General features: G+C 38.7%; 2 protein-coding genes and 1 pseudogene across 2 annotated transcripts; all 3 read left to right on the forward strand.

The window, feature by feature from the left end:
- The first annotated feature begins 979 nt into the window (after positions 1-979).
- On the forward strand, positions 980-4,665 carry LOC126615563 (BES1/BZR1 homolog protein 4-like). Its single transcript, XM_050283407.1, has 3 exons — positions 980-1,545; positions 3,316-4,070; positions 4,158-4,665. Exons 1-3 carry the CDS (start codon positions 1,330-1,332, stop codon positions 4,159-4,161), a joined length of 975 nt encoding a protein of 324 aa, XP_050139364.1. The 5' UTR covers positions 980-1,329; the 3' UTR covers positions 4,162-4,665.
- A 149-nt stretch (positions 4,666-4,814) lies between these two features.
- On the forward strand, positions 4,815-9,968 carry LOC126615568 (cell wall / vacuolar inhibitor of fructosidase 1-like; annotated as a pseudogene).
- Positions 9,969-10,355: 387 nt separating this feature from the next.
- Positions 10,356-16,791, forward strand: LOC126615557 (uncharacterized). Its single transcript, XM_050283401.1, has 8 exons — positions 10,356-10,506; positions 12,209-12,810; positions 13,690-13,929; positions 14,409-14,498; positions 14,622-14,771; positions 14,911-15,035; positions 15,886-16,015; positions 16,532-16,791. The coding sequence occupies exons 2-8, from the start codon at positions 12,244-12,246 to the stop codon at positions 16,655-16,657; spliced, it is 1,428 nt and encodes a 475-aa protein (XP_050139358.1). The 5' UTR covers positions 10,356-10,506; positions 12,209-12,243; the 3' UTR covers positions 16,658-16,791.
- The last annotated feature ends 1,277 nt before the right edge of the window (positions 16,792-18,068 follow it).

The following is an 18,068-nucleotide window of genomic DNA, read 5'->3' on the forward strand; positions in this document are numbered from 1 at the left end:
ATTAAAATGATGACTTTACTTAATGAGTAACTTTCAATTTAAACAAAATAAGGTAGTTGTCATCCATTTCTTTCGTCAAAATGTCTTCAATATAATGAATAGTGATATCTAAGTAAATCATCTTTATCAAACGAGACCAAAATGTGCATTAGAGAATATTCACAATTGTGATTTTGTGATTGACAGTGTTAGCGCAACAATCATGGGCATGAGGCCATTATCTGTAGGGGTTACATTAAAACACAACGGTTTTGTTTAGTGTTGAGAATCAAAATAGATGATTTATTAGATTTAATGTATGTTAAATGAAAAAAAAAAAAAAAAAAAAAAAAGACAGATGCTAATTTTCAAATTTATCTAAATTGAAGATAAAGGATGAATTCGTGGTGAAAGAATCTTTTAACACAAATTATTTTTTTAATGATTTATCCGTTCCAGTTTAATTTAAAATACCAAATTAAAAACAAGACATGAGGGAGCCAAACCGCTGACTGGTCTTCTGCCTCCAGTTTTGCACGTGCTTTTGTTCTTTGATTTTTGCCGCACTCCGCGTTGGCGAGAGCAGTGGACCCAACAGAGACCAATGTCGGACCCGCAGGGTGGTGCCGTTGGCGTGCGGTCACGTGAAAGTTTTGCCACGCGCGACGCATACATCGCGACGGAGCAAACACCCCCATCACTCCGGCACGTGCGCCGGACTTTAACAAGCGCGTGGTTTATTTTCCTTATCAATCGAAAACGAAAAATAATTGATAAAAAAACGACGAATCGTTTTGGACTGAGACAGTTACGGACGAAGCGCAGAGGTGGGGACACGTGTCGCAAATCGACACAGACGGTTGTGAAATTAGGTTTCACCTCTAGAAACGCCTAATCAGCTTTTTTGTCTTTTGGTCTGGATGCTCCGCTTGGGGCAAACGTCATCGTTTTGGGGTCAACTTTATTTGCATGGATTAAAAATAAAATAAAAGCAAATACAAGTCCTCTCCCAAAATCTCTCTCGTTACAAATCCCAGACGTTCATGCTCTGCTTTCACTTCGCATTTTCCCGTCCGATTTCGACAGCGCTCTCCCCTCAGCCCCTTAACCCGACCCGATTAACGCCCGCCCCACAGATCCGATCCAATTCACCGATCCTCCACAAGTTCAAGTCCCCGGTCGACTCCAATCCCACTCCAAATTCTTCCGTCGAACTCCGTCGTCTCGCCGGAGCTTCTCCCCCCAGCTTCGGAAGATTCGATTCTCACACTACTCCTCAGTTCTCAGCTCAATCTTAACAGCTGACGGCGTCGTTTCAGAACCAGCTAGCGAGGGGGTGCTTGATCGGAGATGACGTCGGGGACGCGATTGCCGACGTCGAAGGAGAGAGAGAACAATAAGAGGAGAGAGAGGAGGCGGAGGGCCATAGCGGCGAAGATATTCGCCGGCCTGAGGATGTATGGAAACTACAAGCTCCCCAAGCACTGCGACAACAATGAGGTCCTCAAGGCTCTCTGCGACGAGGCCGGTTGGACCGTCGAATTGGACGGTACCACTTACCGCAAGGTAAAAAAAAAACCAAAATTCCTTTCTTTTTAACCGCTGTTCAATTGTTAATTACCAGTATCCATTAAGTTTCTACCGCGATTGATTGATTAATACTAAATTCTGTAGAAAAACTCAATAAAAATTGGTAAATTTGAACGGCAGTTGTCGCTAAGCTCGAGAAAAATTGCTAACTCGAACGGTAGTTGCCGTTAAGCTTTTAAACTCCGCCGACCGCGCATTTTAGCGGGATGTGCTAACGTGCGCCCGACGGAGCGGGTGTTGGTTCGGCATGTTGATCAACGATCACCATGCAGATGATCTGTGAGGAAGTACGATCGCTCTGCTCTGAAGGAGCGATGTTGTAGTGGCGCATTTTAGCAGAAGTTGCTAACTAGCGCCGGGTTCACCGGCCCGTGTTGGCCGGGAAATTGCTACCGGCGCACGTTATCCGGGGTAACAGAATTCACCGTGTGGGGTTAGATTGGGTCACCGGCGTACGTTAGATATAGTCAGCCCTGTTCTTTTTCACTTTATCTTTTCTGCGATATCGCTTTTTCGCGTGGGAGCACTAGATTCCCCTTCTCTTTCTCTATGCTTTTGTGTGGAGGGAGACTCTGCTGTCTGAAACCCCAGGGGAGCTACGTAGATCTCGAGGCGATGAAGACGCGCTTTACAAATTATTTTCAAACTTTACTGCCCAAAATGCCCACTTGCTTTGTATGCCATTTTCTGAATTTTTGATCTTTTACTTTGTTATGGGAAACAAAGGCAGAGCCTTTTCTGAATTTCTGATCTTTTACTTTGTATGCCAGCTTGATTCCTCTACATATTATAAAACTTTTTGTTACCTTAATATGATAATATCCTTCAATTAAATTGCTTGTTAGACAAGGTACCTTTTTTTACCACTTTGGTGCTATGGAATTCGCTGATTATTTGGAATGGAAAAGCCTGTGTCGAGTAATTTGCTCTGTATTTAGAATCACACCTTACCAGTGTAACTGACTTAAGTTACCGTTCATCGAGAATATTGGTTAATGGTTAACTGCAGATGTCCCCTAAGATACAATATAGTGGTGTTGAAGTTTTCCCAATATGGTTCTGGTTCAAGTCAGCTGGTACTGGTGTTGTTGTATGAGATTAGTGAAAGAGATGATTAATTTGAATTAGGGTCAAATTTCCCTGAATTACTTTAATTTACATTCACGCTTCCACATCTGCCTCTTGCAAGGTAAACGTGGTTGGAAGCTAGATTTCCCTGGTAATAGTATAGTTAACCGTTATACCTGAAAATCCGGGACAACATTTTCCATGGGTGTGCTCTCAGTTCTGTCTCCCTCCCTCCCTCTGAAAGAGAAGTTACTTGGAATCAAGCTGCTATGCTAGCTAGCTCTTTGCAATCATTCTATAACCATAATTTCACACCATTGCCAGCTTTTAGGACATGATAAATGATGAAATTATAGGACTGTAGTTGCTACTACCTAACCTGGCGCCTCAATACATATGGCCCTTAGAATTTGATAAAATGACTGTTTGATAAGGTATTTTATCGTTAATTTACATGACCGCACACACACACCCCCGTGCATTTTAAGATATGGACTTAGATTTAACGTTAAAACAGATGAGGGTTCTTCCATATTTGCTTTATTATCAGCCTAATTTTCTCTTAATAAAACTTTGACCATAGCTCACTTCCAGTTCCATTCATATTGTGGTTACTTTAGCATTATTAACTATTTTGTTTTTTGTTATGTGCCACTAATCATCTTCAATTATATGCAGGGATGCAAGCCGGTCGAACGTATGGAAGTGATGGCTGGATCCACAGTAGCTAGCCCGAGCTCGTCTTTCCACCCAAGTAATTGTGCTTCGTACAATCCTAGCCCAGGCTCTTCCTCCTTCCCAAGCCCAACATCATCTTCCTATGCTGCTAATCAAAATGCTGATAGCAGATCCCTTATCCCATGGCTCAGAAACCTCTCATCTGCATCCTCGTCAGCCTTCTCTTCCAAACTACCAAACCTCTACATCCACAGCGGCTCTATCAGTGCTCCTGTTACCCCTCCATTAAGCTCCCCAACTGCCAGGACGCCGAGAATGAGAACTGACTGGGATGACCAGTCTGCTCGCCCAGGTTGGGCTGCACAGAAATACCCCTTCCTGCCATCTTCTACTCCACCAAGCCCTGGACGGCAGATTGTTCCTGATCCAGAATGGTTTGCTGGGATTCCGATTCCCCATGGACCAACTTCTCCAACATTCAGCCTTGTCTCTTCAAACCCATTTGGGTTTAAGGACGAGGTTTCAGCCGGTGGTGGATCCCGCATGTGGACTCCAGGGCAAAGTGGGACTTGTTCTCCTGCCATTGCAGCTGGCTCCGATCACGCTGCAGACATCCCAATGTCTGAGGTGATTTCTGATGAGTTTGCATTTGGATGCAATACAACAGGGCTGGTTAAGGCATGGGAAGGAGAGAAGATTCACGAAGACTCTGGATCCGATGATCTGGAGCTCACTCTTGGGAGCTCAAGAACAAGGTGTGCTAGCTTAAACATTTGATTTGCAACATCAAGTGATTTTGTTCTGAATTGTTCGTTTGCTCACTTAAACCATGTTGTGTACAGGTAAAAGACTGCACAAAGAAGTGAACTTGAATCATGTTACGTCGCAGAAAAAGGATTGCACAAACTGAAAGATCACTTGTTAGAGGAAAAACTTTGATTCCTTGCCCGTGCTTTTCCAGATAAAAGGGAAGAGAAAAAGGAATCAGGGTGAGCACAATCGATCGCTCCTTTCCATTTATTTTATCAATTCTTCTTTCCTAGTTTTTATTTTCTCCCGAGTCATATTTAGTTAGTTATTTCGAGGTGCGGGGTGGTTATACAATCCTTTTGGTCATTGTTTATTAGAACCTAAGTTTGATTGGAAGGAATCCATCTACATGTATGAATTGGCTGCTGCTGCTGCTGCCTGTGTTGTGTGTTATGCCATTGAAACTACTGTTCAATGACCAAAGGGGATTTAGGCTATAGCTCAATTGTCAAACCTTCTCCAAGAGTGAATAGATTTATAGTGTTCTCTTCCATTGGCTTTTGTACGTTCTTTGACAATATACTTGTGTGTTTGGCATAATTATCCGGTTTCTTGGTCGTCTCTGTAATATTTCAAAAACATTGCTTGGCTCCTGACATGTAACAAACATTTTCTCATTATGACACGTACAAAATATCTCATTGCCAGCTGAAAGGATGAATAACTCCTTACATGTACGAAGCTAAGGACTTTTGCGGTGATTGATATTTGCCCGACAAATTTATGTTCTTTTAGAGTTTGTTGTTATACAAGGAAAATAAATATTCCTTTCATCAGGTGTGGACCAAACCACTACTACTGCAGCATATTGCGACTGAAAACATACTGGAACGACCACAAACGGTATGTTGCTTTGACAGCTTTTCTTCTCTGCACATGGGATGCCTTGTCCATATCAACTCATCACAGACGCTCATTTTTTAAGCTATAAAAATGAAAGGCTGGGATTTAATTTCATTTGGGGTAATGCGCACTTGATGCAGAGTAATGTGTGCAGGATAGAAAACCTCGTCGCTTTGAATCTTCATATTTTTACCATCTTTGACCAAAAGAAAAGCTGGAGAACACATGACTTTTCACTTACAAACAAAGAGAAACGGTTGCGAACTCGTTATTTCTGAGATTCGAACCTAAGTTTCTTACTTACAACTAAAGAGGAATATCATTGGACCGTAATATAAGTAACAATTGTAATTTAGTTCTTAAAATGGTGGTGACGTGAGCAAATTCGGCATTCTACTAGAGTGAAATAACTTCGTGTACAAAACTCCGGCCAGATTTACTATCTATATAAAGCGACTGTGACACCACCAATTAGTATTAATGAAGATCCCATGCTAGGCTCTTGTAGATTAATTCTGTTAGAAACCCTAAATTTTGGTCGGATTTACATAGGGATTTGTTTTATGTTGTTTTCTTTACATAAGGAATTGTTTCCTAGTTTAGCGTTCTTGTATTGCTATACATGTACACCATACTATCACCCACCCACAAAATATCGAAACCCTAAATTACTTTACCCATAGTCATTGCACCTGAACTGTATTAGAAAAGAAAAGATGATGAATTATTCGACTTCTCCTCCAATAAAAGCACTAATATTTCTCGTTCAAATTGTCTGTCTAGTTGTCTTTCTACTAATCAGCCATAGGGTCGTCTCTGAGATTTCAGAGGTTCTGTGTGAAATTCATAAAAGGGGCCCTTCTTATAAGACATCTTAAAAAAAAAAAAATTGAACAACGTATTGATGTTAAAAAGCAATATTGAAATAAATTTTAAAACTAACTAACCATCTGTTTCTAAATATTATTAAATGTAAGGAAAGCTACAAAATAACCATAGTACTAATAAGTAACAATAAGTTCAATCTAAAGAAACCAAATAAACAAAACTTAAAAAAGTCTAGCACTGAAGCTTCACTTAAAGATGGCTCTTCATGCATTCTTTGCTACAAAATCATCAATTAAACCTTCATAATCAATTTTGTCTAAAAAATCACTTTCAATCGATATCAAAGCTAGTCCATTTAACCTTTCCTGCAACATGGTTGACCACAAGTATGATTTTAATAACTTTAACTTTAAAAAAACTCCTTTCTGCAGATGCAACGGTAACAAGTATAGTCAACAAAATTCTGTATGCAATACTTGCAGTCGGGAAACAACGCATCATCTTCAAGTGGTTCAATATGTCAATGGATGTCTTTATTTATTTTGGCAAACGCTCTCGTAAAAGCTTCAACTCTACTAATAATGCATCCCCATCAACATCAAAGAGCTCATCTTTCTTGAGAAAGTTTTGAAGCCGATCACAACAATCTTTCAATTTATTATTGTCTATTGAATTCAGCCGCTCTGAAGTGAACAAAAACCCAAATATATCATCATACGCTTGATATACTTCAAAACTTCTCTTCAATGAACCAATAGCTTGATCTATTATATACAAGAAGTAATGAACCCTAAAAGATTCCTCCGCTGATTGTTCAGTTGGTTGGGATGATTCACCTTCATTCTCATCAAAATGTTTTTTTCTACGAACTTGACGTTTTTCTGGAAACACGGGATCAATTTCCATTTCAATAGCAAGTTTTTTTAGCATTAATCATAGCCTCCACAAACCCAGTTTCTCTGTACTTTTCAAAATAAGCGATCAATCCTTGTACTTGTTCTATAGCAACATCAATAAGCATGTCTTTAGATTGCAAATCTTTGCTAACCTCATTAACAGCTGCCAATATTTCATACCAAATAGTCATGTCCAATAAAAACTCAAAATTCCCAATGTCGTATGTTGCCAAAGATTTAGCTGCACTTCTAGTTACTAAGTCATTGTCACTTTCTGCTAATTGGAGTAAAGCTTTTTTTATTTGTAGAGGTTGGGATTGAATTGTTTTAACATTCGCAACACGGCTTTCCCATCGTGTGGCCGACAATGATTTGAAAGTCAGTCCTTTTATATTTTCTTTCAAATCAGCCATCGTTTTGTAGAATTTGCGAACAAGCTGTAAATACGTTGTACTGTTCCAAAGAAGTCTTTCGCTTTGCCACAAGAGTTTGCCATATCACAAAGCGTTAAATTAAGACTATGGCAACCACATGGAGTGTACATTGCCCTAGGATTTATATCCAAAAGCCTCTTTTGTACACCTTGGTGTCTCCCTCTCATATTTGATCCATTATCATAACCTTGCCCTCTTACATCATCAATATCAAGATCAAGAACTTTTAATGCATTCTGCAACTCTTCAAACAATCCTTCTCCTGATGTGTTATTCACAATCAGATATTGCAAAAAATATTCTGCTACTTTTACTGGAGTATTGTTCATATCCACACATCTTATGATCAAGGTCATCTGTTCTTGGTGGCTAAAATCAGGAGTACAATCAAGTATCACGGTAAAATATTTAGCTTCTTTGACTTTTTGAATGATTGCATCTTTGATTTCACAAGATATCAACAATATAAACTCATTCTGGATGGTATGATTAAGATAATGATAACGAATCTCATTATTTTGGAAGCGTTGAAGATGATTCTTTATCAATGAATTAGACTTGGCCATCATTTGAACTAGACCCATAAAATTTCCATTACTTTCTTCATAAAGCGTATCGTTATTTCCACGAAAAGCCAGTGTGTGTTTAGCTAAATATTTCACAATGGAAATCAACCTTAGTAATAACTCTCTCCAATGCTCTTTTTCTTTTTTGATCTGGTCTTGCACAACTTTGTCAATTGTTTCGTTTTTCTACAATCTAAGACGCAAATCAATTCAAGTGGTCATGTTCGAGATGTGATCAAAACTATTTTCATGCTCTTTAAGCCTCACATTGAGATGTGTCCAATCTTTGTAGCCTTCATTTGCTAATTGACCTTTAAGAGGCCCTTTCTTGAACAATTTACAACAAAAGCAGAACACTTTATCAACATCCTATGAATAGACTAGCCAATCTCTATCATGTTTCTCTCAATTGGATAAGTATCGAGTGTAAAAGGTTGCATTAAAACGCCTATTAAACTGATCTTTAGGACCTTTCTCAATTGATAGATCTCTTGCAGGACCTTTTTCTGCCAACAAATCAATATCCCAAATTTGAGGATCAAGACTATCCCAAATTTGAGGATCATAAATGTTTGAGGGAATGAACTCACTCAGTTGATCAGTGACAATAGGAGCATCCTCATGGTTATCATTCTCATCAAGGTCATCATCAATTTCATCATTGCCCAAATCATCCACTATTTTTTCACTGTCATCCTGTTGTTTCGTAATTAAATCATCCACTGAACTTTGTGGTTCTTTTTCTTTCAGAAAGAACCTATCAATAGCTCCTTTTTGAGACTGAATCAATTGTTCAACTTTTTTTTTCTTTGACGCTTTAAGTAGTCAGATTGATATTTTCTAGTAGGTGCCATAGTTTATATCTCAAACAAGATCACAATAAAATTATAGTAAGTATGAACAATGAAACCTGATAGTCCATAATACATGAGCGTCTAGCGATTTTTTGTGATTGTTCTTCTCTTGATTTTATCCTGAAAAGTAAAAAAGAAAAAAAAATCATTATAGATGAGAAATTCCCAAATCTTCAAATTTCGAGTCAATATACTTAAATTAGTAAATATATTATTTTGATCGAAGTCTGCATCACTCTGATCAGTTGAATTGTCATCATGATTTGGAAGTTTCTCTTTAACTTCATAAATTTATAAATTAGGGTTTAATAATTTGTGGGAAATATACGAAGACAGAAGGGAATTATACAGGGAGTCTGGGACACTCACACTAGCACACGTTATGGTGCTCTGCGCTGAATTGTTTGCCTTGGTAGTGACGGTAGTCTGGTGTGAAAAGAAGAAAAATAGAACGCAGCGATGAAATTTTGGCGTAAGAGAAGTAGTCTATCTCTGAATTGTTTGCCTCGTTGAATGGATTTTCCATTTTAATTGATTAATTTGCCCCTTGTTAATTATTATTTTATATATTTTCGTACAGATTGTAGGTAGTACTACTAGTAGTCTGATGGCTTTTAGGTGGTAGTCTAATGGTTTTTGGCCCATCAGATTTTTATATGTATATATTTTGATTTGATTAGTATTTCTATATATTATTTTTATATAATATTATTATATTCAATAAAAAATATTTTTCGAGGCCTCCAAAATTTTGGGGCCCTGTGCCATGGAACCGGTTGCACTCCCTCAGCCGGCTCTGAGCAGCAGGCCGACGGTCTTCTTCCCAATGGATGACAATCTGATCGAACAAACATGCAACCAAACACCATATCCCGATCTTTGCGTCTCTGCTCTTCAATCAGACCCCTCGAAGCCCCACTGCAGATGTGAAAGGCTTAGGCATCATAATGATTTATGCAGATACGGCTAAGGTACGCGAAACTGTGGACCTAATCAACGAGCTGATCAATGACGAACCGGGAAATATCCCCGCAGAAGATTGCAGAAATAACTACAACGATGTGATCCAAATTACTCTTCCTCAAGCCACGGAAGCTTTCTCTAAAGGTGCCTATAAGTCAGTAGAGCTAGGCATGGTCAATATCGTCGCAAACGCAGATTCACGCGAAACAGGTTTTTCCGGTGGCAGTCCTTTCAAAGATCAAAGCAAAGCTGTCCATGATCTTGCTTATGTGGCTGCAGCAATTGCCAGAGTATTGCCCTCTTGATGTATTCTTCTGTTATCATAAAAAGTAGTAAATTTGATATAATACTCAAGAATTGCATTTCTTGTCTCCTCCTTTTAATTTGATCGATAATGGCGTCAATATTTGATTTGCTTGGTCGTATCAACAATTGGAAATTTTAAATTTTGAAAATAAATTCTGAATTTTGAATATAATGTCATAGAAGATAATAGATGTCCATAAATTTTAATTTATGCACAAAATCATGCCACCAAATCCCCTATATAGCTGGTTACGGGTTTTTTTTGGGTAGAAATTTGAATTTTTATATTTTTGGTCGGTTGACGACATTTAGGGGTGGTTTGGGAGTGAAGTACTTAGAGCAAGTCCACCCCTAAAGACTTTGTGCTAGCACCCAGCGCATTTATCCACTCAAGTGAACAGTAATAGACCCCAATGAACATTAATAAGCCAATGCATCTCCACCCCTAAAAATACGCTGGCACCCAGCCTATCTAATATTATATTATTTCACCAAGCGAACTCCTCTGCTATAAATAGTTTCGTCCGCGAACTCACTCACTTTGTACTTAGCCGACCTCCCTCCCTCCCTTTGAAAACAACTCTCAAAACTCCTAGGAAATTTCATCAATGGCGCACGAGCAGATCCTCCTGGGGATGGGCAATCCTCTTCTCGACATCTCTGCCGTCGTCGACGAAGAATTCTTGACAAAGTAAGCCCCCATATCAATTTCTTTCATTACATTCCCATCTTCTCTCACGGTTTGGATGCTCAGAAATTGCAGGAAAACTGATGAATACGATCTGTTGTTTTTAGTTTTCGGTTTCCTCTCTGCTTAAATTTAATGGGTTTTTGCGATAGATCTGAAAGACTTAAACCTTGTGATTTATTTAAGAAACAGAGGATAGTGATAAAGTAAATAGATCTGCAGGTTTTATTGGTTTATGGGATTAATCCAATCCCATGGTTCATTAATCGGATTATATTAGAAACCCAGATGAGCATTGGTTGAGTTTTTGTTGGTGAAATCATATGTGACTAGATTAGTTGGATCTGCTTTGCTCTGAATCCTACAAATTGGCCATCCCCACCGGCGTCGGAGAGGGCGTCGATGTCACGCTGGCGTCAGATAGGCCGGTCTCTGGGTCTGTCAAGAATGAGCTGGTCTGTTGCCTGGCTTGGGTTGGGTGCCAGGCAATTGGGCGGGCTGGAGTGAATTGACAGGTGCCAGCCTGATTTTTTGGCTGGGTGCTGGGCAAATCCACCTCCGGTGGAACTGCTCTTAAAAAAAATCACCCGTGAAAAAAAGCTGTGAGGGTTTTAGGTGTTTGGTAAATTGAAAAAAAATGCTTATTTTGGAAGCTGCTGTGAGAATAAGCTGAAATCAAAGGAAAAAGCTGAAGCTGCTATTTGCAGCTTTGGAAAACTGGCTTTTTTTCAAAGCACATGGAACTATATTGCTCATTTAATGAAAAGACTCACTATCAGACTGTTTTTTTTTTCAAAAACACTTTTACAAAAAAGTTTACCAAACACTCTGCTGATTTATTTCACAGCCGCTTATTCTCACAGCACAACTGCTTATTCTCACCGCAGTTTTTTTTCAAAGTATAACAATACCAAATCAGTCCTTAATTTGTTTAAGTAATTTTCTTTTTTTTTGGAAAATTCCTAAATCCTAATTATTTGTGCATGTGTATTTTGTGCAGTTCATTCAACCAACAAAAAAAATAATAATTTGAAGTACAAGGGGCGTAACTAATATCAGCCCAAAAAATAATATTTAAATTTTTTTTAAAATCTCAATAAAATTTGTAATTGGTCTGTGATGGCCTTTACATCCACCAACTGTGGAGCTTAACATTCTCTCCTATCCCTAACTCGACACACATCCCCCACAAATGACACCATCCTTTCCCCTCCAGCGTCGCGTTAACGGAAACTATGTGCGCACTACGCGCACTACGCATTTTCATCCAGCCAATCCCCTCCTCTCCATCGCAATTCCCAAATCAAAAACCCTAATTAATGGCCATGCCTTTTCTTTTCTTCTTCAGTTGCTTCTTTGGAGCTCACAGAAGATTCAAGTTTTAACTTCCCCTTCTCAATTTTCGCTTTCTCCTTTAAAGTTTGGGATTTTTTGTTTGCGAATTTTGACTGAAAAACCCTAGAAGCTCGACAGCTTCCATTTCCAAGCTCCGAGTTTTCTTTTCACTTATCTGGGTTTTTTCCTTTTCGAATTTGAACTGAGCACCCTAATCCCGAGAGCTCAAATTTTCAAGTTTGGGATTGTAATTTCACTGTTTTAGATTTGTTTTACCTAATCAGTGGCTAAAAATCCCAAATTTCATTGTTTTTTGGTTCGAGAATTCGTCCCGTTGGTTTGTGCTAAGAAGAAGCTGTGATTGTTTCAGAGGAATAGCAGGAAAAGCTTTCAAATTTCGTCGAAATGTCGGTCGAGAGGTCCTTCGAAGCTTGGGAGGAGGTGCAGCGCCATGGGCAGGACTTGGCGGATCGCCTCACGCAGGGATTCACGGGTTTGATTCAGTCTCATATCACTCCACCGTCGTTTCATTGGCCAAACCCTAACACATCGAAGCTCTTCGACCTTGAATTCCCGAACCAGAGTTTTGGTAAGAGGGATTTTGTTGGGTTGGTGGCTGAGAACCCGGGCATTAATGGGGTTTCGGCGATTCTGGATATTGGTAACAGGATTGGGCAAGCAGGGGCGGATTTTGGTGCGTGCTTGAATGGGATGGTTCAGCAGTTCTTTAGGACCTTACCTGTACCGTTTAGGCATGATGAGAATGTTGATTTGGCGGTAATTCGGATGGATTCAGATAAGGTTAAGCAGAGAGCCGATATGATTTTGAGTGGTAAGGAAGATTTGGGGCCACTGAAGGAACGGTTGAAGGATTTCAGGGTTGTGGAGAGTGACGGTGGCTCTGATGGTGTGGTGGATGAAGAACTTGGTGGCTTGAATATAAGGTCCGCTGGTCTTCTGGGTAGACCGCTGGTAAGTTTTTTCAACCAACTAGTATAGTATGTGATTTATGTTTTTTATTTATGAACTAGTTGCACCGTTCATTTCTAATTGGAGATGCCAAGCTACATTTGTAACTTGTTAAGGAACCAGAACCACTAGTAAAGGAATTACAATTACGTATGAATTATGGTAGAGCATGATTGTGTTTCATAGGTAATCGCTTAGTGCTGACAGAAGTGAAAGTTTGCTCTATATGTCTTTGGTATGGGAAATATGTCATATGATAGGTCCTAGATTAAAGTTTACCAATTCGATGTAATTAGCAAGGTGCTTAATAATTCATGTGATGGTAGAATTCGTGATAGGATGCTGTAGTCTTTTTTCTTATGCACAGTGCAGTAAGTTTAGGAGAGGTTGTATGATTTTTTTGTTCTGAGGATAGGTTGTATGCCAAACCAGAAATCCTGATGAGGAGAATTGTTGAATGGATGCTATTTTTATTTTCTTATGGGTAGTTTTGTAGTGTTATGATAAGTGGTATATTAAACTATAACCATTTGCCTATAATCTACAGGGTGTCTAATAATTTCATGGAATGGAATTTCTAATATATGTTTGTGTTTATGATATATAGAAGTTTGATTGATATGGGAAACTTACTCATGAAATGTATTTGGACTGACATCTATATTTTACTGGTCAGTTGAATTAGTGGTGATCATTACCGATATCTTGTCAGCACTATCAATTTGTTGCTATCATTATCATTACCTTATCGTTATTAATTATCGCCCAAACCATTAGTTGCAATCGTGTGGAATTTTATATGTTTGGTCTTGGTACTGCAATTACCGACTGCATTTTGATTATTTTTATTTTTATTTATTTATGTGGGGTGCTAAATTGCAGGGGACTGTAAATACCACCACAAGTTATGATACTAGAACCCGTAAGCTGGAAAGTTCTTTCCTTGCAAGGGGAGACTTATGGAGAGTAGAGGCTTCTAGTGGCAGTTCCACATCTAGAAATGACAATTCATCACTTTTCCTTGTCCAGCTTGGGCCGGTACTCTTTGTTCGTGATGCAACTCTTCTTCTTCCTGTGCATTTGTCAAAGCAACACCTACTTTGGTATGGCTATGATAAGAAGGTATGATCAAATTCTTTTGACCAATTTGTTACGTGCAAGTGTAAAACTAATTATTCATCAAAGCTAATGATAAATTTGAATAGGGGGTACTATCTATCTAGAGATGTAAGGATAATTGGAACTCAAGTTTGATTTATGTTTGAGTTGTGCTCTACTTATCTCTTTTCCCTCGACATCCAAAATTGACTATTTGAAATAGCTTTTCTACCTAGCATTATTCTTAATTGTTTGAAAATCTTGTCAATGCATCACTAGTAGCATAAGAAAGGAAAAACCTTGTGTGTGACTATTTTATAATAAGTGAAAGTCTCATTAGAAGTCACCAGAGGAGAGTATCAAATGCACCAATAGGTGTGCAAGAAAATAAAACGAATTGGGTGAACTATTGAGGACTATATCATGTATAGCAGCTTGATGCTTCTTCACATCTTCCAGTTTCCTTGCCATGTTCTCATATACCCTTTTGTTTCAATTATCAGAATGGGATGCATTCTCTTTGTCCGGCTGTGTGGTCAAAACACAGAAGGTGGCTCTTAATGTCAATGGTCTGCCTGAAACCTTTAGCCTGTGTAAGTTGACTACTTACTTTAGAATACATATTTTTGTGCCTTCATATATTTGTTTTTCAGTGTCAACACTATTATTAGGTTTCTGGGGTTGATTCACTGATCTCATGTTCCCTCTGTGCCCAGTCATTTGTTGATTTACAGTTTCCAAACGGGCAATTTACATATATATCTGGTGAAGGACTTAGTACAAGTGCTTTCTTACCTCTTTGTGGTGGCCTTCTACAAGCTCAAGGTCAATATCCTGGAGAAATGAGATTCAGTTTCTCTCGCAAGGTTAGATTGCAAACTAGGAAAATTCTTTTAACAAATAAGCGTGGTAGTTTTGTTCTCAATTTGTACCTATAAAGACTATTTTACACTTAGTTCTGTTGTTTTATTTGAGTTAAGTTTATTTAAATCTATTTTGTTTCAGAATAAGTGGGGAACACGCATCACACCTGTGATACAATGGCCAGACAAGTCTTTTACACTGGGTCTTTCACAAGCCTTGGCTTGGCAGCGATCTGGTCTCATGGTGAGGCCTACAATACAGTTCAGGTTAGGTTATGACGTCTCTGTATATTTTAGCTGTGCATTATTGTCTTTCCATAATAAAAGTTCTTCTCTTGCATTCGTGTGCTATGTTGAGGGTTTACAGGAAAAGAGGTATATTGGTTGTTGATACTGGTTTCTATGATAAGTTAATAATTAATAAACCAGTCAAATACTCAAATGAATGTTACTTATGCTGTTCTGGATCACATGATATAATATGATGTTTAAGTGCTATTACTGTTCCCTTCTGGCCTCTGCACATGTTGTCTTGTGGACAAAAATTTGCACCAAAATACGAAGAATAACATTATAATATTTTTACCCTAAAAGGGCTAGGTCCGAAAGACGTCTTTGAGGTCACTGATGGTTCCAGCAGGACTTTCCCATTCCAATCTTAATTCTTTCCCTGCTATTTATGATTCTGTTGGTTGGGTTGGATGAAAGGTGTGTTCTCAAGTTGAATTGGAGCTTAATAAGAGTAATTTTGTTGTGATATTTCATAGAGTTACACGAGGTGATAGATGCATATGATGCGTGTCTGCATGTAACTTTACGAAACGGTTGGAAACTTTGGTATCTTTGACTTGCAATGTTTATGTAGCCTAAGTTGTGATATTGATCATTAGAGGGTTAACTCACATCAGATTTCTTTTGCCGAGGGAAAATTGGTACTGAGCATGTTTTAAACTACTTTCTTACATCCCTGTGAAGCGTGTGCACCTCATTAATATTGGCATCTTTTTAACCGGGTCAAGTAACACATGCAAAGTCATCTTTCATTTTCATGTGCAATTTTAACATTCATGATAGTTGGTATTGACTGACATGTTTCATGGAATTTTACAATGGTCAGTTTATGTCCCACTTTTGGCGGAAGCAATCCTGGTTTGCGGGCAGAGCTCATTCACTCAGTGAAGGAACAGCTGAATCTGATATGTGGTTGTGCATTCACAGCACATCCTTCTGCTTTTGCTTCAGTGTCGGTATGTTATTGCTGACACCAGTGCATATTTTATCATTTTTATCCTTTAGTTCTCTGGGATCTCACTTATTCTCACAACGTAGAGCAAGCTTTGTCACCTTTTAAATTCTTAAGCTTTTAATTTCATGCAAACATCTCAAGAAAATTTTATTACTCTGGTTTTTTCAAGATTTCCAAGTAAAATACAAGAGTTACTAAAGACCATATTCATTGGAAAGCTGTTTGCTTCATTGTTGTATATAGCAATGTTTCCAGTGGCGAAGGTGTAAGTTGAGGCGTCTATGCCTCGCAAGGCGAGGCGTAAGCCTTTCAGCTTTATTTATTTACTATCATAACCATTCAAAGAGGAGGGAACGAAGGGAAGAAAGATTAGGAGAAAAGAGAATCCTACTCCTATGTTCTTACTATCAGTTGTACTCGCAACAAGTTGTTAATTTACAATATACAAACACGTACTTTCTCATACTCAATTGTTTCTTAATATCTTCTTCATTATTGTTTGGTCTTGTGTATTCAGGTTGGCAGATCCAAGTGGAATGGAAATGTCGGGGACTCGGGGATCGTATTAAGAGTGGATACTCCTCTTTCCAATGTTGGTCGACCTTACTTCTCGATTCAGTTAAATAATGTTCTCGAATTTTGATTGCTTGGGCCCCATGGAGTGTGCAAAATGCAAGTGTATATAGCCAGTCTCAAGCTCTGAAAACAATACCACATGTGAATATGTGAATCATGTTCTACTGCTAATTATACCAATGTTACCTGTTTCACTGCTTATTTTCTTTTACCTTTTAGTTTTCTTATTATTTTTTATTCTTTTATTTGCTTGTAAAGTTCACTAATTAAAAATTTTGGCCTTCGAAAGAGAGGAGTTATTTTCATGTATTCATACATAGGGGTGGTTCGGTATGGGATCCCATACCGAAACCCTTGTCCCGATTCCCAAACCAAAAATTTCGGGAATCCCAATTTTAATACTGATCCCAAACCAAATATTTGGGAATCCCAATTTTTGGGAATCCCGAAATAGTTTCGGGATTTCGGGACAAATCGGGAATCCCGAAATGATTTTGGGCTTTTGGGCTTTTGGACTAAAATATTATGTTTTTGGGCTAAAATTGAACCTTTTAACACTTTTGGGTTGCAATCTGCTAAGAAGCCCGTTGCAATATGTGCCAATTGCAAGTTATGTCAATTTAAATGTAGATGCTACAATTGCAAGACTTTGCCAATCTGGATTCAAATGTAGATGCTACAATTGCAAGACTCTGTCGATTTAAATCATTCATACAGAAATATGTGCAACTATTGAAGCCTTCATTTTCTATGGACTCTATTGATCTAAATATATATTTAAAAATTAAATAATATATATATATTTTTTCGGTTCGGTTTGGGAATACCGAAATCCCAAAAACTTGAGACCGATTCCCGCACCAAAATTTCGGGATCGGTTCGGTATTGGGTATCGAAATTTTCGGGAATTTCGGTTTGGGATTTTTTCGGTTTGGTTTCGGGAATTTTTCGGTTTGGTTTGGGATTTTTGGGATTTTTTTCCAGCCCTATTCATACATAAGCAGCAACTGGTTTCCTTCAATACAGCAACCGAAAAGCCTCACGAGGTTTGGGTGCTGCAAAGCTGATATCATATGCCTATCTCATCGACAAATTCAGGGTTCCCTTGCTTTGATTTGGCTGAGAGCTACTTAACAGCAATGATGTAGCAGACACAAATGCTGCTAGCCCCCCCCCCCCCCCCCGCCCCTCCTCCAAAGTATCAACCTTAAAATCTGACGAGGAAAAGTTGGCAGGAATTTAAGATGCGTGCAAGTACGATAGGAAATCAGAAAGAGGCCCATAGGCACATCTGTTAGGAATAGTAGTGGTTCATTTCCCTTCCCAGTGAAGTGGATCTCTAGTGTGCTACATGAACAGTAACTGAGTCGAACTGTATGACAATGTGTTATAGACTCTTCATCAAGCTTGGCGAGTCCATAGTTAGATATCTTTGGATTAGTTTTACATCAAGTAGCACATGAAGTAGTCTTGATATC

Source organism: Malus sylvestris, chromosome 3 (assembly GCF_916048215.2).
Source record: "Malus sylvestris chromosome 3, drMalSylv7.2, whole genome shotgun sequence".
NCBI classification, from domain to species: Eukaryota; Viridiplantae; Streptophyta; class Magnoliopsida; order Rosales; family Rosaceae; genus Malus; species Malus sylvestris.

What these genes read in the sequence shown, in the direction of transcription:
- LOC126615563 (XM_050283407.1), top strand. Translation starts at nt 1,330, where the DNA reads ATGACGTCGGGGACGCGATTGCCGACGTCGAAGGAGAGAGAGAACAAT. An exon ending in ACGGTACCACTTACCGCAAG is followed by an intron (nt 1,546 to 3,315) that starts GTAAAAAAAAAA and finishes AATTATATGCAG; the next exon opens with GGATGCAAGCCGGTCGAACG.
- LOC126615557 (XM_050283401.1), top strand. Translation starts at nt 12,244, where the DNA reads ATGTCGGTCGAGAGGTCCTTCGAAGCTTGGGAGGAGGTGCAGCGCCAT. An exon ending in GATTCAGTTTCTCTCGCAAG is followed by an intron (nt 14,772 to 14,910) that starts GTTAGATTGCAA and finishes ATTTTGTTTCAG; the next exon opens with AATAAGTGGGGAACACGCAT. An exon ending in CTGCTTTTGCTTCAGTGTCG is followed by an intron (nt 16,016 to 16,531) that starts GTATGTTATTGC and finishes TTGTGTATTCAG; the next exon opens with GTTGGCAGATCCAAGTGGAA.